This window comes from Ixodes scapularis, unplaced genomic scaffold, assembly GCF_016920785.2.
Source record: "Ixodes scapularis isolate PalLabHiFi unplaced genomic scaffold, ASM1692078v2 PGA_scaffold7__128_contigs__length_106722199, whole genome shotgun sequence".
Taxonomy (NCBI): Eukaryota; Metazoa; Arthropoda; class Arachnida; order Ixodida; family Ixodidae; genus Ixodes; species Ixodes scapularis.
This window is the reverse complement of record NW_024609882.1, coordinates 39,567,876-39,590,767: the sequence shown is the minus strand read 5'-3', so window position 1 is coordinate 39,590,767 and position 22,892 is coordinate 39,567,876. Positions and strand designations below refer to the sequence as shown.

The 22,892-nt window shown below is 43.9% G+C and overlaps 1 protein-coding gene across 1 annotated transcript in view; it reads right to left on the bottom strand.

Annotated features, from left to right (window-relative positions):
• Positions 1-4,204: 4,204 nt before the first annotated feature.
• Positions 4,205-22,892, bottom strand: part of LOC120846328 — a 63,638-nt gene continuing 44,950 nt past the window's right edge. The window contains exon 2 of the mRNA XM_040218061.2: positions 4,205-4,484. Within this exon, the coding sequence (XP_040073995.2) occupies positions 4,205-4,484 (280 nt within the window). The remainder of the gene's footprint in view (positions 4,485-22,892) is intronic.

Here is a 22,892-nt window from a genome sequence, read left to right as displayed (position 1 = left end):
AGAAGGTCTCACTGTTGATCCCCACTGTCACCGGCAATCTACACACCCAACCCTAGTCAACTGTTTTCGACAGTTCGACAAACGGGGACTTTCGCCCCATTCTTCATTCTGCGAATCGGGACGAATCGTCAATCTTCCAGTTGTCCAGAGACCAATAGAATTTCGACGAAGTCACCGGATTCGTGATGCAATACGCTTACCCTACAAGAATAGAAAGCCACTTGGAACGATCTATTGTTATATTCACACATGATGCAGGCTATTAGTACATCCGGGTGTGAACATTCTGCTGCACGCCGAGATGGATGCGTTCGCTTTCTTTATCAGCAGTCAAGCTCCCACCCACCAAGACGTCATGAACTACCTTGACAGAATGACGAGCTTTGGAGTGCTTCCAGAAGCTAGTTAAATTACATGGGCTTCTGAAAACCACTATGCATGTCACATGAAAAAAAAAATGAAGAAAAGTTGCGTACTGTGTGATACTAGTATTATCGCTCTACTCACTGACATACAAACCTATAGGTGACATTCACTTGACGTCACTCGCTAGGTGCGCTGGCATCGGCCACTACGCTCGCCATCTTCGAGGTCTCCTTTTATCCCACGTAGGTGTCAGGTGCCGTCTGGCCGGACCTTTCAGCGCGGGTTAGCAGCATTTTACAACTTTAAAGGGTATTTTTGGCCAAAACTAGGGGTTATTTTTAGACTTCGGTGCTTTTGAAGCGCCGTAGGAATATTTTGTGTGTGTTTTAGTTCGTTTTTGCACCGTGGCCCGTTTTCCACCGTGGCCGCGTTGCTCCATCGGCTCCATGCAGCGCTCCGTGTCGCGCGCCGTGCCCACGGCGGTAGCTCTTTTGCAAGAACTGTGATTTTCTACTTTGGGGTTTTTGTAGCACGGTGTGATTACTCTTTGTTTTGTTTTGGTAGTTTCATTATTGTTTTTTCTCTAGCGGATTTTCTGCACTACGGCCGTGTAACCGTGTTGCTCCATCGCCTCCGCGTCGTACGTCGTGCCTTCTAGTTCGTTCTGTGCAGAAACGTACCGTGCGGCTCGCCGAGTGCGCTGCTAACGAAAAATGCGTCGCACTTTTCATTAGCCCGAACGATTTAATACCGCGTGCAAGCGATTTGGCGAGCGACGATAAAAGCGACGGCGACCCGCTTCGCTGTCGCTCGGTCAATCGCGGAACGAGGCAAACCGCATGGAAGCGACGGAAGCAAACGACCGAAGTGTTGAGCGCTAAGTTTTTCTAAAAATCCAAAAAACTGAGCTACGCGACGAGCGACAGTGGAGGGTGAACCGCATGTAAGCAATTTAGCGAGCGACGGCGACGGTAGTCGGCGACGAGCGATGGCGATTTCTCACGGTTGCTCGTCGCGTCGTTCGGTTTTTAGATTTCTGAAAATCGTCGCTCATAGCCTTGGTAGCTTGCTCCCGTCGCTTTCATGCGGTTTGCCTCGTCGCGCGAGTGACCGAGCGACAGCGAAGTAGGTCGTTGTCGCTTTTCACATCGCCGTCACTCGTCTCGTCTCGTAGTTCGCTAAATTGCTTACATGCGGTTCAGCCTTTACACGCGGTACTCAGCGGCAACAAAGGAATTAAAACGGCCCGCCCCCGAGATAGACTGTTTTCTCTATTCTGTTAAACGAAGCTGCTTTGACGATGTGAAATTAGCACACACTACCAACTGACGACCGCATAGACAAGCCAATCAAACGTCAAATCGCGACCTCGAAGATGGCGGATCGACGGTGGCGCTCCCTGGCAAAATCGAACCTGCAGGCTCAGTGAATTGGTAGAGAGTGGATGCGTCTGTAAACCACCGACGACTGAAGAGTACAGTGAGTAGTTGTCTGTTCCATAGATAAATGAACAAAAATTAAAATTTCTCAAAATTCATAAATTGTTCCGCATTTACTCAGGAATTGTCCGGTCCCACCGGCCACCACCCCCATGCATTTACCGGCGCGTTAGATGTAGGTTTTATTTAAAAAAAGATATCTATATATTTTTTATTAGTGGGAAATTGCGCTTGTGAAAACTCTTGATGCCTCGCACCCACAGCTGGCAAAGCTCCTTTTAAAAAAAAATTAAATATTGACTCTGCGCATAGTCAGTGGCGCTGGCGGGCGTCCATGTGTTTGCAATGCGGATCTCCGTATGTAGCTCATCTATAGATCGAAACGGGCAGGGATGAGGACTGAACTAGAAATTCCTGGGTTCTAAATCGCGGCTTTTCTAGACGTCCGCCAATTGCGATGCACTAGAACACCCGGACATTGCATCCCTATTATATATTTCAAATTGGCTGACCTATGTCATCGGAATATTCCAAACATTTGAACTGTTAATATCAAAGGGGCGTTTGGCGTCGTACAATCGACACCTTTAACCGATTGGTACATAGCTGCGCATCGGCACTCAGCCAACTAACCATCAAGCCTTCCTATAGACGAAATTATAATTTGAAGGTGAACATTTCGGCAGACGTCTGCCTGGTTGGGTTAACTATTCATTTATTCATTTATGAAATTATAATGTTTGTGTCTCCTCTGTTTCTTTGTCGGTCCGTCAACGTCGGCTTTTGTGGCACGACATTTTAGTATGATGTAACTACGGCAATGCCTGCAGGAACGCGGACTAAATATACACACAAGTCTGCAGATTTAAGAGGGCAAATTATTCTAGCACGTGACAGGCGAGACGAAATGTCCAACGTGCCTGAATGTCCAACGAGACGAAAGGTCCAACCAAGACGGAATGTCCAACGTGCCTGAATGTCCAACGAGACGAAAGATCCAACCGAGACGGAATGTCCAACGAGCCTGAATGTCCAACGAGACGGAAGATCCAACCGAGACGGAATGTCCAACGAGCCTGATTGTCCAACGTGCCTGAATATCCATTATTGGATCTTTCGTCTCGTTGGACATTCAGGCTCGTTGGACATTCCGTCTCGTAATCGGGAAAGTCGCACACGAGGAAAGCCGTTGTGGAAAGGTGGTCTCTCCTCTCCACTTCAGCTTTCTTTCTACTCTTTTTCCCCTCGCACTACACAAAACACCCGGACACAGCAATGGGGCCCAACCACAAGGACAGGAGAAGGTCTCCATTTCCAACACGCAAGTCGAGTGACGGACAAGCAAACACTTTTTTGTTTCAGCGTTTTAAATTTGTTGGGGTGCTTTTTTCAGTCCGCATCCTTTTTGTTACCGTCACGGTGTGTAATGGCTGACGTTGCTGTGGCGGTTCGTTGATTGTTGTCCATCTGAAATGTTATGTGAAACGGCGACGACGATGGCATGAAGGCGTCTGGATACTGGCCCTGAATGTGCTTTTTGATTGGGACGTTCTGTGCATCAAGTGTGTTGTTGCGGATTTTGAGTTCAACATAGGACTACCCAGAATTGTTGATGAAAGGGAGGCGCAGAGTCGAGTCTAGACTTGTTCTCAGTAACTCAGTTTTTTCGATTAAAGTGGCCGTTTACTGGGACTGCGAGACTCCCGTTTCGAAAGCCCGTCTTCTACAAACTCTTAAAATTATTTCTTTTTAAAAAAAATAAAAAGTTTTTTTTAATTGGAGGTGCTGCGTTTGGATAAATGCTCATTGTTTGCGCGAAGGCTAATCACTTCAATGGGGACTTATCAAATTTCCACGCAGCATTGTTGACGAGACAGTAGTTGGGTGAATGCGAGTCAGCAGTTTCGCTAACTGGTATTCACAGAACGCGCGAATCTCTACCATGTAATATCCTAAACGATCGTTGCACAATAAATAAAATTCGCCAGTTTCGTCTGAGTTTGGTCAAATTTTTCGGCCGCGCTCGGCTGAGTGCGCTGATTCTCAAAACAAGAGAAATGTTAGCTGTCCTCCTGGCGAGCATTCGGTTTGCTTTCGGGGACTAAGATATACAGAGGTATCCTGTCTGAGAAGGACTAATGGCTGCTTTTGCTCGCGCAGACCCCTCGGTTAGTCCCAGTCGAGCGCAGTTAGTCCCCAGCTTTTGCACACGGTACCTGCGTGGACATGATGGTTTTTTTTTCGGGGAACAACTGGGATTGTAGTGGACCAAATGTTGCCGTTAGTCCTTTGAGACCATCTTTTATCTTAGAGTGTGGCACTTACGAGGTGTCGTAATGATCGCCTTTATGGTTGCCGTTGCTGTCACCTTGATTGTCGCTCTTGTTGTTCTGGTCGCTCTATTTGTGCTTTTCGTTGTCGCTCTTCCTGATGTTGTTGTTGTCGCTTTTGTTGCAATCATTGTCGCTCTTGTTGTCCTTTTTGTTGTCGTTGTTGTTGTTATTCCCCTGGTCGTTCTTGTTGTGACAGCTGTGGTCGCTCTGGTGGTGCTTCTGGCTGGCATCTTTGTTGTTGGATTTTTTGTCTTCATTGTTGTGGATGATATTGTTGCTTTGGTTGTCGTTCCTGTTGTTGCTGCCGTGGTTGGTGTTGTCACTTCTGCCACAGTTGTGAGGGATCCTACAAGGCCACAAACGAATGAAGGATTGGACTCGGCATCTCCAGATGTTTTGACTTCGTCGTCATCGAATTCCTTCGTACCTGTCGTGCAACGGGCAGGACTAAATACTTGGGAACAATTCACGAATCTGCGGTAAAGTTTTAGTAACTGAAACCAGGCCGGAAATATAATATTAATACATTAAATATTCAGTGCGTATCCAATAAGTGACAGAAATGGGGATTATTATCAGGACCTAACTGGAGGTTTGAAACATACAATAACCTCCACGCTTCCTGGGGGATACCATAAAGGCCGCACCCATGTGAGGAAGCGCCACTAAACAAAACATCGCGCGAGTGATAACGCGAAGTGATGCGGATAGAGAGCCTCAGCTGCTACGGCATTTCGACGTTTTTGCGTCGCGATTGAGTTTGAATTCAGGTGATATTGCGTCGCCAGGGCGAGGGTATCACTGCTGTACTCGCCCTCCCCCGCCAATATAATGACAGGTTGCTGGTAACAGCCATGCTAAGACAGTGCTTTGGTGAAGTAATTGAGAGACAAATGACAAGATGTGGGAATACATGAGGGAAAGGAACTTGGTTGCGGTGCATACGGGGCTAAATGATGTGGTGAAAGGAAAGGGGTGACACCTAGCTAAACAGATACAGTTGGGGGTGGCCAAACCGAATTTGGCCAAACTTAGGACGCTCTTTGAGGGTGTACATATTGTGCAGTGAACGATACTAGAGGTCTGGGATTAAGTATCCGGAGGTAGAGAGGCAGGTCATTGAGGCCAGTGCAATCATCCGACAGCTGAGGGAGACAGGTACGATGGGATGGATATCAACCAGGAGATATATGGGATTGGGGTACTCCACTCATTCTCCGGGGATGGCATCTATTATAGCGTACCCATGGGGTGGCAGATGGGGAGCAGAGTGTATCGTAGAGCGGGAGTTATTTTTAAAGGCGGGCGAGTTCCTGAGGAGGGCCCCGCGGGAACAGGCGTTGAGGAAACAGGGAGGGCAGGACTAAGAGGCGGAGGGGGAAGAGGAAAAAACAGCAGAACGTAGGCTTTATAAATATGCAGGGGGGCAGGAATATGGTAAATTGGGGCAAAATAGAGGGGAACTTCAAGCAAAAAAATGTACGGTATATGAAGTTGCGGTGACACATCTATGGGATATGGAAGAACCGCATTTTATGCCAGAGTACACATAGGTAGAGTGTAACAGGAAATGAAAGGAACGTAAAGCAGAACGTATAGGGGCATTGGTGAGGGCAGAAGATTGGCAAAGAATCAAGGAAGAGTGTAGAGAGCACCTATGGTTAAAGGGTAACATTGGGGAATGGGGGGTGCCAACATTCTTGGGGTTTGAATATCTATGGTACGGGCAAATTTCTAGAGAAGAAAACAACATCTGAGATGCATAGCTAACGATACCAAGGAGGTCAAAACGAGTCATGAAATTCTAATTATAGATGAAATGAATGCACGTCTGGAAGACTTTTTCGTGTATACAGATACAACAGGGAGCATGCTACAGACATTTTGCGAGGCTTCTTATCTAGTACTTGTTAATGCACAAGTTAAATGCGAGGGAACGGCGACATGGGAGAGGAACAAGTCTCAGTCTACAATAGACTACTGCTAGATGTCTCACAAATTGTATAACAGAATTGAAGCCATGGAAATACACGAGGGGAATACAAAAAGATTGGGGCGCGATCATAAGCGTATTAAAGTAAATTTTGGTAATCGAAGGGGGAAACACAGAATCGGAAGCGAGAGGACAAAATAGGCATCAGTGACGCAGAGCTACAAGGAGTTTCGAACCGAATCGAAGACATAGTATATGCGGAGGCAAAAAAGGAATGGACAAACTAATAGAAATTATCAGCAGAGAACCGGAACGAAACCAAGCCAATAATAAGGGAAAGTGTGGACGTAAACCAAACTTTTGGTGGGTGGGAGGCTAAGGCAGCCATAAACTGACGACAGGAGTCATCAAGGGAACATAGAATAGCAATGAAGAGGGTGCTGCATCAGAAGAAACTAATTTGTTTCCAAAAGAAGTTTTGGAAACAAATTAGTTCACATGGAAGAAAGGCAGATGTAAGACACCATGCTTTAATTACTGAAGACGGTACTCTGGTAGAGTGGTAAGGGGTGCACAAATACAATACCAGCGTAATGGAGGAAGCTTTTTTAAAAATAGAAAACCGGAAACCTCACAGATAATCGGCGACAGCAATGAACAACAAGAGTTTTGCGACTTACCTCAAATAACATTAAGAGTATGGGAGAAAGCAGAAAGTAGCGTGGCGGCAGGAACATCAAGTGGACCGGACGGCATACCAACGAGACTAGTAAAACTTCCACGTAAAATAAGTAAATTTAAATTCTGACAGGCAATAAATAAAGCAATTATTGAAAGGGAGGTAACTGAGACGTGGCGATAAAGCGGTATGTGATTATTGTACAAGGGTAAAGGGGACAAGGACAATATTAAGTCCTATCTCCCAATAACTGTAACTTTTGTTCTTTACTGGATAGCAATGCAAATTTTAAACACGAGAGTAGAAGAGTGGGCAGAAAGTGAGTAGATCTTGGGAGAGATCCAGAATTGTTCTCGCAAATAAAGAAGACTCGAAAGTAACCTATTCACACTTATGCAATGTATCGAAATAGCGCAGGGAGGTCAACAACCGCTATGAGCAGAATTTCTAGATATACAGGGTAAACTTGACAATGTGAATCAGGATGCCATGTGGCCTCGACTAAAGGCGTCAGGCCTAGACACGAAATTAGTAAGATTTTTACAAGAGCTGTACAGAAATAACATGGTAACTATGACACGGAAGAATGAAGACATGGGCCAGCAGCAATAAAGCCGGGTCTTAGGCAGGGGTGTCCGCTGTCGCATCTGCTCTTCGTGATATACTTAACAGGAATGGAACAAAGTGAAATAGGCTTCGATTTAACTTATATGGAAGGAGTGGCAAATCTCAAGCAGAATATACTAGGTCTGATGTATGCAGACGATATTGTGCTACTTGAGGACAACCGTGAAAAGTTACAGAAACTGGTAAGAATCCGTGACGAGGAAGGGGTTGCTCTGGGCCTGAATTTTAGTGGGACAAAATCGGGAGTAATGATGACGGGAGTAATGAGCAATGAAAGTACCATTGTTTCATAATTCGCGGGAAGCTCACTACTAGAGGCTAGGACGGGAGTACTCACAACAAAGACATATAGGGCTAAATTCCAAGATGTAGATTCAACTTAAAATATATGTAAAATTGAGAATAAAACGAGGGAACATCTGATTTTAAGGTGCAAGGGGTTTAGTCCTGTCCTTCTTTCTGGCGAGCGACTGCGCCATCCTCTTGCACACTTTTGTTCCAGGTGCTAGGTACCTCGGTGGTAAGAAGGTGGCTACAGGAATTCGCGCGCAGCCTTTTAGGATTTTTGCAGAAGGTCTATTTCTTGGTCGGTGCGGCCATAGTGTGATGACACTTGTAGCCTCATGGATAAACAGGAGGATGTTTGCAGGCGTTGAACTCTATAGAAGACCCAGAGTAGGAACCCAACATGGTACATGCCTGTCCCGTCCACAACATAGGCTCGTCGCCTCCCACCGCTCTTTGGCTGCGGGAGCGATGAGCTGCTATCAGTGGCAGAAATGTAAGGATCAGGCTGAGCATACTCCTGTCACCGACTATGTAGACCGTTCCAACATTCGCCTTCTGTGAGCTGCCATCTTTGTGTACTGACTTGACGAACGCATTGTGAGCATGTCCTGTAGCTTTCTTCTACGTACAATCGGGCGCCACGCATGCATGTGCAGGCCATTTACTCAGCATGCGTCGCCTCGGTACTAAGTGTTGCAAAGTTGTCCAGCATCGATTTCGACCACCTTCGACGATGCGGCCTCCCCATCTCTGGCTGTTTAATGGATGTCTACGTCACGGAACTGAGTTTTGTCGGCTGGCTTCAGCATTGTGCTCCAACGAGATAAGACACAAATAACGTGTTCGGCATACGTTTAGTAAGCACTATGCGTTCACTACGCGGGTTTTAAACCTCTAGCTTTGTAGGGAAATCCTTCATGGCCTGTCTTGCTCATGTTGGCCAGACCGCATGACGTCACAATGTCACGTGACTTCATAGTGTTAGGTGACATCGATTTCCTCGCTAAGGTTAGCAGGAAAAATGACGTCACATTTTTACGTTCTGGTGTCACATGACCCGTTCACGTGACCAAGCGTCGCATGAAGTAATTTAAGCTCAATGTTCCCGATAAATTTAGCTGAGGAGCTAAATATCCCATCACGCAAAATTAAGACGTTACGTGAAACTGAGCCGTCATGTGAGTCTGCGACGTGCCATCAAATCATGAAATGACACGAGACAGCAATAATTTCCCACTATATTTAGCAGGGAAATCAATGTCAAATTCAGTAAATATAATGTCTGAGCCGGACGATTTTTAAAGGGCCGTGCAACAATATTAGGAAGGAATGTTTCTCCCTTTATACCCCCTGAATAAAACTAGTGGGACCAAGGTCTTGCACACCACGCCACTGGCCAAGATGCTTCTTTGTCGTCACCGTATAGCTTAAAGTATAAAAGAGGACGTTTCCTTTTTTTTTTTTTTCTCCTTCGCAAAACTTGACGATTAAGCAGTATGAATCACATTTTTATCGTGGTCAATAAAGCGATTCCCATGATTTGGTTACCAAGTTTTGTGATCGCCGCATGACGATATTTACATTCGGGCCATACGGTGGAAATGAGAAATGTGTGAGCATTCGATTTGGGCTCGTGACCCTTAATGCCTCGACATGCATTCCGGTGATGAATCGTGCCCATTCGCTGCTCTGACGGGAATAGCCGAACCTTAACAACCTGGGGAACGCATCGTGTGCCTTGGGCTTTGCCAACCCAAGCGCGTGGCTACGAGAAACATTGGCGGCATATATTCGACTAGAGATCACGTGGCCGCTCGTTCTGGCTGCGAGCTGATGGAGCAAACGCTGCTCGTTTTTCTCGGTGACTGCTCTTTCGTGGAGAAAACTACCAACGCTTGCATTATGGGTTATAAATGTAAAGGACTACTTCAAAATGGTATATACCGAAAGTAAAAAACAAATTGTTGCTTGCCCATTTAGAGCATCAAAGGCATTCAAAGCATCTTACCAATTATATTTTAATATAGGTTCTTCATTTTTCGAAACGACTGTTTCACGTCTTGGAAATAAAATTAATGCAATTATTGTTAAAGTGCCGCATTTCATTCATTATAACACTTTTACTTTCACTATAACACTTGCCGTTTGTACAAACTGAAAAAGTTCGTTGGGGTTTTGCAATACGGCCATAGCGAACAGACCTAAAGCACCTACCCTATCTTCATCAGTCGCAAGTGATGCAGGCCACTGAGACCGCAACAGATCTCCCCCTCCTCTCTTGATTTGCACCCTACTGTTCTAGAGCGCCGGGGCGGGGTGGGGGGGGGGGGGGGGGGGGAGTGGAGGGGGGTTCAGTCGGGTTTACATGTTTGTTGGAGAAGTGAAGTACCGTTGCCCGACATCGCGTACAGTCAACACCTCATAAAATAATCAAAGCATGCATGCAAACAGCATCGTTCCCTTTCATTGAACGTCATCATACTAAGTTTGCGCCAACTCGGGAATGGGGCCCAAGCCTGGCGCCAGGTATCCTTCTAGACAGAGAGTGAAAGCAAAGTCCAGCCAAACGCTGACTCAGCACATGAGTGCAATTTGACACTGTGCTCGATCTCAATGTTATGACGTCGATATTAGTTTCCAGGCTTTCAGAACTCTAGAGGCAGCTGGTGCAGTTGTTACACAACATATGCCTAACATGCGCAGTGTGTCTTATCTTATGGAAGCGTGAAACTTGTGGCAGCCAAATAACTGCTCCATGAGGCAGTGCTTCGAATAATGGCGGCTGCGGAGGCTGCACAGTGACGGCAGAAATCGTGGCTACAGCTATGTCATGGGTCAACGCAGCAATGCTGCCTGTCGCGCGATCTACTCTTTCGGCCACTCCAGTGGCGGGAAAGCGGTGTCCATGGCCCTACTGAAATTTTAATCTCGAGCTATGGTACAGATTCTCTCCTAAACTATTTTTTTTTTCACCGCGATAACCTTCACTTTGCCAAACACCCGTTTTCTATCGAGATACAGCACCACATGTACGAACCAGATAAAAAAGGTTCAGAACTCACCCTTGTTTTACTCAAAAGGTACGCTATTTTCTAAAATTTTCATCGGGCAAATGACGGACGACGAAAGTCTCGAATACATGAAGTTCAATTGCAGCGTTCACTGAAAGCGGGATAACAGCGCAACCCATTTTGTTTCCCAAAATTTTCACAAAATTGCCTATAACCCTTAATTGATATTACGGATACGTCTGGAACTTTGGAGTCTGATTAGGATCACTAGCGCTATATTTTGACGGAGAAGGAGCCTACGTTCGGCGACGCGTAGTTAAATTCTGCGGAGAACAAAACACTGCGCTCATTGAAGGGGGGGGGGGGGGGGGTCTTACGGTACATTCCATTATAGGTCGACCTCAGGCGACGATACGAACCGATCAAGCCAATCAAGCGGCGACAAAAGTGCATTATAAATGTGCTCGTCGTCTTTTGTGCGTTTGATAACACCCGTGAGACCAATCGTACAAACAAAGAAGATCAGGATGAAGAGGCATTTACTGTCCATGGTGTGTTTAGTCTGGTACAGTGAAGGCCCAAAGAGGACTGGCGACGCGATGATGCACTTTTGGCGCTTTTGATAGGCTCCATTGGATCATAGAGTCGGCTGCGATCCGCTTGAGGTTAGTTTACACTGGCGTTTGAATCACAGCCGCGAACGCTGGTTTTCATCGTCAAACACGAGGGAAATTGCATTGCATCAATGAGCAATCGCGTTCGCAAAGGCTTAGCGAACGCGGTCGAAGCACCAGTGTGAATGCAGCGTTAGAGTGGAACGGAGTATTTCGGCTTAAATCATTTGGGTTTGTTTAAAGTTCCTAGGTAAGAGCTTCCTCTACAAGTAGCGACATTCGTTGAAGCGCAGACAGCGTGACGGTGCAGCTTTTAGGAAGCGAAAGGTGGCGCACAGCAGGGGGCTTAACTGTATAACGCCATTTTGTTCCAGCGGAATGTGTTTTGCCATCTCTATTGGTTATCGTTACTTGCAAAAAATAAGTATTTAGGGAGTTCAGGTTTGTTCTAAAGGGTGCGCGTTTATGCGTCTTTCGGCTGCGCTCCTTCTTGATAGGACATGGTTGGTAAGTCCCGTATCAGTTAGGTGTACAGTGTACGTGAATGGTTAGATCATCTCCAGTTGCAGGTATAATGTCGTGAATATGCGTATCCTGCGATCTCGATAAGTAAGAACGGTGCACCTAACGACCTTGCAAGAGAAAGGCAGAGGCCATCTCCCTTCCCCTCCTGTAAAATCACAATTTTTTTTATTCTATATCTATTCTATGCGGAGTGCAAGTTCGTCTGCTTCTTGTACAGGGGTTGCGGTGACGTCAGAATGACGCCGAGCTCTGATTGGCTCCGGTTAGAAGGATTGTGGGCAGGCCTCAAGGCAGCTACTGTTGCGGGGGACCCACTATTCTTACAATCAGAGCCAATCAGAGCTCGGCTTCCTGACGTCACCGTAACCCTCGTGCGAGAAGCAGACGAATTCGCGCTTCGTATCGCTTTTCCTGGTCGCCCGCAGTATTGGTCTTCCCGAAAATGTAAGGGGCGTCTCTACACCTTGTTTAATTGCACGTCGAAGCGCAGTCGAAGGTTAGGAGAAAGCCATACGGATACGCGCAGACTAAAGGCGCAAAGCGTCGTTGCACCTTCTGGATCGAATTGGATTGGCCGCGAGGAACGCATTCAAAGAAAGTAACTGAAAACTTGACACTGTTTCTTCCGTTTCCTTGCTGGGGCCATCGCTCGTTGCGTCTGCTTTTCTCTTTTCGCAAGTTCGTCTGCTTCTAGAGCAGGGGTTGCGGTGATGTCAGAACGCCCAGCTCTGATTGATTTCGATTGGAAAGGTAGAAGGTAGAGCTCAGGGCAGCTAGCATTAAGGTCTAACCACTATCCCTCCATCAGAGCCGATCCGAGTTCGGTGTTTTGACGTCAATGCAATCCCTGCTCAAGAAGCAGAGTAAATTGCGCTACGCACAAACATTCCCCCTTCTACTTCTATATTTTGATACTTCGGAATCTCCCGCTATCGTGGTTCTCCTAAAACAACAGATGTCGCTCTTCAAAAAAAAAAATTCGTTACTTTTCCGCAATGGGAGAGTTTTTGTGGCACCCTTGCATTCGTCTAATCACCAGTGTGAGGGTTTGGCGGCAAGACCGAACGATAGTTTTGTGCGAAAAATGAGTAGAATCACAATATATATGTATCCAAAACGACACCAAGATTTTTTTTCGCGCGTACCTTTTATAAACAAATTTGAAACGGTTAATTGTGAATACCTCTAGTCTGTATACGGCCTGCATAGCATTTTTCTCTGTACTGGTTGGTTGTTCACCTCAAACACCTTCGTAACTTCTACGTCTTTTAAACGAACAATGCGACAGGTATTGTACTAACAGGAAACACCGCTTAGAATTATTCCTTATCGTCAAAAACCTATGAAACGCGCGTTAGTTTATTTCTCTAAGCACTGGCGGTCACAAAAGAGAATCGGGAAAAAATGAAAGACGTTTACAACACCCTGTAACGCCGAATTAGAGCGCAGCTCTTGAGGAGGAGGAGGGAAGGAACTTGAGGGGAGGTAGTACCCCACCTCCCTCCTCCTCACCATCTCAACCTCTCTGCCACTCCTCCTCCCTCCTCCTCCCCTCCTCCTCCTCCTTCACCTCTTCCTTCTCCTCCCCTCAACCTTCAAGCTCCCCTTTTTTCCTCTTCCCTCCTCCACCTCCCCTTCCCCTTTCCCTCCTCTCCCTCCTAGCCTCCCCCTCTTTCTCCTCCCCCTCCGCCTCCCCGCGCGCTGCATCATGGGAAATGTCCCATAATGCACCACGCGAGACCCTCGTGATGTCACACGTGACGTCACGAGTGACGTCACAAGGGTCTCTCGCGGTGCATTATGGGACATTTCCTATAATGTACCGCGGGGTTACTCCGACGCTGACGGCGACGCTGACGCCGCTCAAGCCGGAAAGGGGCGCCTAAGATCTGTGCTCTAAAATAAGCAGCGTTCACTTCATTAACTGGCATTCATAGGTGCTTATGTCATCTGTAGCCAATTATTTGCCGCCAATGTTTGTCATAACCGCTCGCAGGGTCTGCCTAAGTACAGGGCAAACGTTGAGTTCTGCGTATTGTTCAAGTACGACGCGTCTCTTCCCGTCATCGCAGCTATTAGGCACGAGCCACTACCCGAATGAATGTCGGGGCATTCATTTTATCGAGCCCAAATCCAATTCTTACGCAGCGCTCGTGTACACTTTATAAGTGACATTTAAATATTGTAATCACGAAAATCGCAACTCTTGATGACAAAATCATCAGCATCGCATTGCTGACAACTCTGACAATGGAATTCCCACAACTTTGTGATCAAATGTAGCGAAGGAAAATATGAAAAACAAAAGTCGGGCTTTTATTTTTGAAGATACGCGGCGATGAAGAAACTTTGGTCAGTGGTATTGTCACGAATGAGGAATAATGAGGAGGCGAATAACTGGAAAAACTAGGCGTTTTAATGGGGCGAACTTGTGCACAAACCAAATTAGAAGGCTTGCGTCGCAGGCGTCGATGTCGGTGCAACAGCAGGATCGAGCGCTGAGGCGAGACTGACTCCTGCTCGCTATGCGGAATCCCTTATGTACCTGCCTAAGTTACTGGAACATTCGACGCGTAGAACATCGTCGTTCCTTGATCAGACGAAGAGGTCCTCGAACTTACGGGAGCGCAAAATGGAACGAACTTACGGGAGAGCAAATTGAACAAACCGCACAAAAGCCAAGCACGGTAACCACTCGGCCAGGCACGCACTCGCTCGGCGACGGCCGTGAAATTTGGTATTGCGCGCGTTCATTTAGATCCCTTTGTGCCAGTAAATTTGCATAAAGTGAGAAACGCTCCTGGTAAAATTGTTGCACGGTCCCTAATTTTCGAGATATCTTTTTTAATGAAACCACCTAATCTCATAAATCCGTCCGTCCGGAAATTTCCCCACTAAATTAAGTGAACAAATTGGCGTCATGTTATATAAACGAATTGGATTTTCTCACTAAATTTAGCAGATAAACTGTGGTCACGTGACCTACGCACCAATTCGGATGCTCCAATAAATTTAACGGAGAAATTGACCTAGCGTGACCTATACACATATTTAGTTCCGCGAGAAATCTAGCGGAGGAACCGCCGTGACGGTACCTGTGCATCAATTAACTTTCCTCGTCGAATTTCGCGGTTACGTGAAGTCATGTGGCCTAAGCACTTCAATTTCTGTTAAAATTTTGACAGAAATTGATATGAAATAACATGAGTTCACGTGAATCATACACCAATTTAGTTTTCGCTCTAAATTTAACGGGCAATTTAAAGTCACGTGACCGAGACAGAAATTCAATTTTCCCGCAAGAATTAAGGGAGAAATTAAGAACCGATGGTTCTTTTTCATATCCGTAAATAGAAGTTTAATGTCTTCTGAAAATAAAAAAAAAATCAACAATTGAACATTAAATACTCCATTCTATGAATTCTAAAACCTTGAGAATAAACATTGACGTTAATATTTGATGTCTGCTGCTTACCGAAAGGAACAAGCCAGAACACTAACAACAATGATCCGAAGGAGACAAACAGGCAGAGGGTCAAGGCAGCCGCTTTTCTTCGTTTCCTAAGGTAAAGGGGAAAAAACATGCATAAGTATAAAATTTATATAGGCAAAATGTAACAGCGATACATGTGGTTTTCTGGCATACGCTATCATATCTTACTAGGGGTATCACTGGAGCGGTTCTTCCTACAATCAAACGAGCAGATTCCTGACCGAATCGGCAGTATACTCGGAGACAACCTTCTGTGGCTCTGAAGTCAAGGCTGCGGGTGCACTTGCGCTTGCTAATTGTGAGCGCTCATCCAATTAGTGCACGCTGTTCGTTCACTTCATCCGAAAAAAAAGTTGTCCACGAGTATCGACGTATCTAACAGCATAAAAAATTAAATTAAAGAAACAATGGTAGTTAAAAGAACCTGAAGAGGTTGTGGAAACAAATGTATGAGAAGTTCATACATTTCATACATTCTAGCGTGTTTTGTCCTGAAATATAGATGTCACAAACCTTTGATCCGAACGTATGAATAGTCGCGAGACAAACCTAAAAACCAACCAACCGCTAAGTGTTACGTTATACCCAGAGGTTTCAACTGTCTTCCCCTTGCTGCTTCTGAGGGAACGCGTGCAGCGTTTTTCAAAGTGCGGAAATGTTCAGGTCTCTCTATAATACGCCACAATTTTCTCCTCCCAACGAAAGCGTCGGGAAAGAGGAAATTCAACGTTATTTTCGAAGTGCGGTAATGGATACTTGGCGCATGAATCTGATAAGTAAGTTTGATATTTGTTATCCTTAAGGCAAAAAAAAACAACATTCAAGTGTTTTTTTTTGTTTTTTTTTTCAAATAAAAAACCACTTCAGTTTTTTTCTTCTTTTTTTTTCAGAAAGTCAGCTGGAATTCTGTACCGTGCATTTGGCACCATAGCTTAAAGACAGCAAGCAGGCATTTTTTTTTTTACAATCCTAGGATTTATGTTGCGGTTGGGATAAGAGGAACAGTTATTATTAGTGAAATTTTCAACTTTTACCGGTGATTTTGAGGCCAACGTGTTGTCGCTTTTAATAATTATGGGATGGTTTAATTTAAAATCGATCGTCCGTGTCAGGGTTGGCATTTTCATATGCTTCAAAAAGTATATATTATAGCCCCATTTTGTATAACGCAAAGCCACTCTTTCTAAGTTTTTTTTTTAGATATTATATTTTGCACGAAAATCTTTAAGTGGAGCAAAAACGAAATGCAATATTTTGAGTGATTAATTTTTCTTCCCAATTCCGCTTTGTTATAAATAATTTTAAAATAGTGAACTTTTCTTTATTTATTGTATGACGCAAGACCAAGATTTTCATTTAAGCTAAAGTACTTCGGCATATTTTTGGAAGAAATAAAAAAAATGTTTTATATTGTTACAATCTTACATATCCTGATATCTTAGGATTCTTCAAAATGTTTTTTTACTAAATAAGTTTGTTTACTTATTCAGGCCTACAAACAGCAACATGCCTTTCCTGTGGTGCATACAACACAGACAAAGAAACAAACAAACGCACACCAAACACCCCAACATTAAACACACAAAATGCCAGATGAAGAAAGCTATTTAAATATTTGGTTGTAGCTGTGACCTTGCTAAATTTTAAGATAAACAGGCGGAAGCGGGGAGCCCCCACCAACAAAGAACCTTTCCTTGGCCTCAAAGTGAAAGAAGACAAAAAACGAAGCTAACGGTGAATATTAAACTTGTACTTTGCCGTTCAAAATTTTATGCAAAAATAACAAATCATGAAAATATCTTCATACGGAAAGAGGAAATTAGAAAACTTATTTTGGTCAAAAAATGCTCCTTGACTTTTAGCCCAGGTGCAGGCTTATGTAGCTATGTTCGGACCTCCACCGTTTGCCACTTCCTAAAAGGGACAAATGAGGGGCGGCCGCCACAGCTTTTGAAACTCTGAAGGAGGGGGGGGGGGGAGGAATTACTATTCCTCCCAGCCGCTTGGGGGGAGGTGGTGGGGTAGATGAGAGAGTGACTGATAGCGACTCTGGTGGGCTGCAGGGCAGTCCCAGAGTGTATGTTGGTTACTGGTGTATTCGCAGCACTGAGAGCAGATGGGTTGACCTGGAGCATTGTTAATGTAATGGGTATAAGTAGGGGTAAGTAGAGTGTGTGTTTGCGCATTACGTAGGAGGGACGTTTTTCGTCTTGAATGAGTACATGACGGTGAGGGCGGAAGAGTGGATGCTCTGCGCCCATCCTTAAGAATTTCTTTTTTTAACTTGAAGCGGATTCTTTCTTGTCAACTTCGATATATATTCTAGCACTGCTGGCCATGCGATAGGGGGTCCCGGATTCGGTTCACGAGTGAGCTCGTGAGGTCGGCTATTCTCTCTCACTCCCTGGTGTCCTGGGAGCCATTGGGTCCTATTTTGAGCAGCAGGTATTTGTGCATGTGTCGCTGCAGAATGCTGTGGATGTTTGTGGGTAGTTCATTCTTTTTTATAAAAGCTCGGCAGGCATGTTGGCTGTCCGTTCTCACTGTGGGGTCTTACTCCTCGTGTTTAATTAACTTGGTTATGGCCATGGCGATGGCTAGCAGCTCAGCGTGCATGGGGGTGGAAACTCCCTGGCACTCCTGTGTCATGACTTTTTTTTCGACACCATATTGCTAGCGCGCATTTCTCTGCGTTAAAATTGGCGTCCGTATAATACATTGCTACGTTTGAGTGCTCGGCCTCTTTCTCTGGTAGAATTTCCTCTATCGAGTCTTCTGTTTATATCTCTTATCAACTTTATCCTGGGTAGTTGCGTCCATGGTAGGGTTTTCAATGGAATGGGACCATACTGCCATTCCATCGGGTACTTCACTGAGAGTTTAAAATACTGTCATATGTGCTTGTGGAGCTTAAGTGCTTTGTCCGATCAAGATTAGAGTTTGCTTCTACTGCCTGGAATGAACTTAATTCTTCAAAATCTAAGCGCGTTGAAGGCGTCCAGGGGCGCTTTATTTGCTTGATATATAACCCATGGCAAAGGCGAAGATGTGCTTCCTGAGGCAGAAAACTTTTCGAACAGCTGGGCCGCAATATCGCAAACCTAAGTTAACTATATTCTCATAGTTTTGGTTGGATTGAAGCTCACAAATATTTAAGGGCGTTATCTATATTATATGAAGGTTTATATGCATGCATCCAGGCGGCCCAGCTTCTATAGTTCAAAATAAAAAATTCGGAAGCAAAATATTTTCCTAAATTGAGTAAGGAAATTAATATTGCCCACTTGAAGTCCTATACGGGGTGCTGTGGTCGAAAATAAATGTGATTACTGATGCACTGAGATTCCTAGGATGAAATTTCACCCTTTTTCAAATTGCCGCAGCTTTGTCACGCATGCAAAGCCTAATAAGAAGCAGGGCTCTTTTATACCTTTTTACCTTAATTTCTTTAATTTGCGAAGAAAATGAGAAAAGCTCGCATAAACTGTGGGGAAGCACTGTTCTCTAGAGTTAAAGACGTTACAAGATGGTTGGTTTTGATAACTTTTTGTGCCATTCCTCCACTTACTCATTCAACTGGGTTTTGTTGTTATGATCCCCGATCACAACCTGGCAAAGTGAAGATAGTCGAGTTGCTGCAGTGAGCATTTTAGCTTCGAGTAGTCGGTAATAGTTCAATGTTAAAGTAACCGAGTTGGGGCGTCCAATTTCTAGAGCTTCGTATGCCTACGATTACATAAATTATCTAATAACGCAAGTTCCCAATAATGTTTATTATGCCCACAAAGCAGCGTTATAAGGGATTAACGGTTCACTCTGACACTTAGCCAATAGCTTTAACATAAAATAATAATAATAATAATAATAATAATAATTTATTTTCCTTTTTTTACAAAGGAGGGAGATAGGGCAAAAAGCTGCGTGGCTTGCAGCTTGACGAGGCCCTACTCTGTGTAGCAAAGCAGCAGAGATATTTCAAAACAGGACACGCAAAAAACAAAGTACTAAACCTTATTGCATTGATTATCTACAAAAAAAAGTCTTTAACACTGTTTTCCAATAGCATTTCGCGTAGCATACCCTTTGATTTTTTTGTAATGTCAATATTTTCACCTTCGAGCTCATTTAAAAGTGACGGTAGTGTATGTTTTAAAGAAGTTAGTCCATAGTTCGTGCGGGAAGTAGTAACACACCAGCCCTCACTGTGTCTAGTTTCATACGTCTGGGTTGTTCTCTCCAGACCCGACAGCACAGAAAGAAAAAAGTTGTTATTTTGTTTTACTGCCGTACTGTAGACTCCCATCAAACGATAGTTGTACAAATGCTTAATTGTCACAACTTTATGTCTACGAAAAAGCTCCTCAGAAGAATGCAAAAAAGAAACATTTTCAATTATGCGAAATACTTTCTTCTGTGTTAGTAGCAGTGTTGTTAAGTTTTGTTTCGTTGTGGTTCCCCAAACCAGGTGACAGTACACGTAATGTGTGTAGATCAGAGAGTAATACAAGAGCAACTTCACTCGGGCGGGAAACATAAAACGAGTTTTTGATATTATTCCTATGGCTTTGCAAACCTTCCGGTGGATATACTCAACGTGTTCAGTCCAAGAGAGTGATTCGGTAAAAATGACACCAAGAATTTTAACAGATTTTGCAATCTCTAAGGGAGATGAATTCATCGTGATATTTAAAGGCGACGATATTTTACGATTCCGTGGTCTAAACAGTACGCATTTAGTTTTGTCTGTGTTTATTTTTAGTCCATTGACTTGCGTCCATAAGTATAGGTTTTCAAGAACAAATGCCGCGGTACTTTCGATCTCAGAAGTTGTTTGACCTTTAATAAAAAGAGTAGTATCATCTGCGTATGAAAAGAATTTGACGTTTGGTGCGCATTGTTCGATATCATTTATAAACAATACAAACAACAGCGGCCCAAGTACACTCCCCTGGGGGACTCCAGTCACAATTCTTTTGGTTGCTGAATTATAATTATTTATGCTAACAAACTGCGTACGATGTTCCAAATATGATTTAAAAAGTTTAAGTCCAATTCCTCGGATGCCATAGTGCTCCAACTTTTTAATTAGTAGTTTATGATCAATTAAATCAAATGCCTTAGAAAAGTCAACATACACACCTAGAATAAGCTCTTTATCCTCGAGAGATTTGAGTATTTCTTCCTTTTTGCATTAACAGCGCTGTTTCAGTTGAACGCTTCTTCCTAAAACCGTGTTGAAAATCGGAGAGTATGTGATGTTTTTCTAGATAACAATAAAGTCTATGATGCATTATTTTTTCAAGACCTTTAGAAAAGATTGATAACAAGGAAATCGGTCTATAATTTTTAAATGTGTTCTTGTCGCCGCCTTTGAATATAAGCAGACCTTTCGCAACCTGCATAGCGTTTGGAAAGCAACCAGTTGACAGGGATACGTTAAATATATGCATTAATACAGGCGCAATTATCTCAATAGCATACTTGATTACTTTAATGTCAAAGCCGTTAACATCGCGACTCTCGCAATTTCTTAAGTTCCTGAACACGGCACAGACCTCTCTTTCGTCCGTCGGATATAAAAAGAAAGTATCTGTAAAATAACGATTTATATAACCACAAGGACCAAGCTCACTTTCCAGCACCGCAACATCATCTGCTATGCTAACTAAGTAATTATTAAAAGCATTCGACAGAGAACACCCAGGGAGAGTACCCCCTTCACAGGTCACTTCACCTAAAGTATCTTCATTCGTATACGGTTTAATTACGCTGTTAATTCTTTTCCAGAGTATTCCTGCCTTTTTATTATCATCTTTTTTGAAGAGGTTTATATAATAACTTGTCTTTGAACGTCTCAGTAGATTAACAAGTTTATTTCGATACGTTTTAAAAGCCTTTAAATCATCTGGGTTTCTTGTTTTAAAGAAATGCTGAAACAGACTGTTTTTTTCATCCATTTTATTCAAAAGCTCCCTTGTCATCCAAGCCTTGCGAATTCTTTTACGCTGCTTAACCGTCCTGTATGGGAAACTCTCCTTATACAGATTTTGAAATGTCTATAGAAAGGTTTCGTACGCAAGGTTCGCTTTTGTTTGCAAATATACTTGGTTCCAGTCAGTTACGCTTAAAGACGCCTTAAAGTTTTCTAGAGTAGTGCTTGTTATGTTTTGAATTTGAAAAGTACGCTGCGCTGAACGTTTCTTAGGTTTATGAGATTTGTGTATCAACATAAATATCGCCAGATGATCACTGATATCAGTAATAACAGCGTTAGCGGTGATGGAGGACACGTCATGGTTGCTAACAAAAAAATCAATGAGTGTGGACGTAGTACATGTAATTCTTGTTGCTCCGGTTGCCATAATTTTAAAACCATTAAGGGCAATGACTGAGTCAAGTGCTTGCCTATAAGTTGTATTTTCAAAGCATGTTGATGTTGAAATCTCCGCCAAGAAAAAGAATGTACTTGTTTCCTACTACAAAGTTTAGGAAGCCGTCAAGGAAGTTAAAAAAAGTCGCCGCGATTCCAGATGGTGGACGATAAACCACAGCAAATACATATGTGCCAGAGCGCAAACACAAGAACTCAAAGTCACCCGTAACTTGAGTAAATTCTGATACAAGTTCGCATTTGTACTCATTTTGACAAGCAATGAAACACCACCACCTCTTTTTTTATCTCGGCGAAGTAAATAATGCTGATATCCCGGCAAAATAAAAATGCAAGACTCATCAGTGTACCAAGTTTCCGAAAACATAATAACCGAGAAAGAAAAACCAAGACGATCAAACAATAGATGCAGATCGTCATCTTTTTCTTTGGCTGATCGAACATTCAAGTGAAAAAAAGATAAAGAAACGGGTTGCTTCGATTCAATAAAGCGTGCAAAGTCAAGCGAAGCGATAGCAACTTGGGGCTGAGATACAAGGCGTCCAGTCATTGAAGTAGCGTTCCTTCCTGCAGCTTACCTAAAGATGGGCAATGTCGCCTTCGTTTTTTATATGAATCGCCCGTGCCCCTTCAGTTTTTCGCACAAGAACCTTTCCGCCTGTGTACCATGCGAAGGCATATCCTTTTTCTTTTGCCTGATCTTTCGCTTTTTGAAGAAGCTCCCTGTTGCGCCTTGTCAGGTTTTCTTGAATATAAAATTGAGGGACCATCCTTCTTTCTGTGTTTTCGCTGACCAGTCGCGCACCGAGTGGCATTGCCAGGATTAAGAGCCTTCTGCTCCTTGTTTCAGTCAAAGGAGTGAGCCAGATGAACTGCATCACTTTTCAAAAAAATACTTTCACGCATTACGGGCGCCTATATAAATGAAATCACCATCATCTCCAGGCTGTTGTTTTAAGAGTTTGTTGATTTGAGATTGTTCAAAATGGTCTGATGCTTGAGTGGTCCCCACATGCCGCAATACGCAACTGCAACTCCCCGCTTGCCGTCACAACATGTATGGCTTACTACCTCGATGTCAAGGAGCAGCAAAAGAATGCTGTAATCTTTGTCAAGGCCATTCGGTCATGCCACGGGTCAATACAAGGACGGGTTTTAATGCTAACATAAATAAATAGCTAAGCATCAAGTAT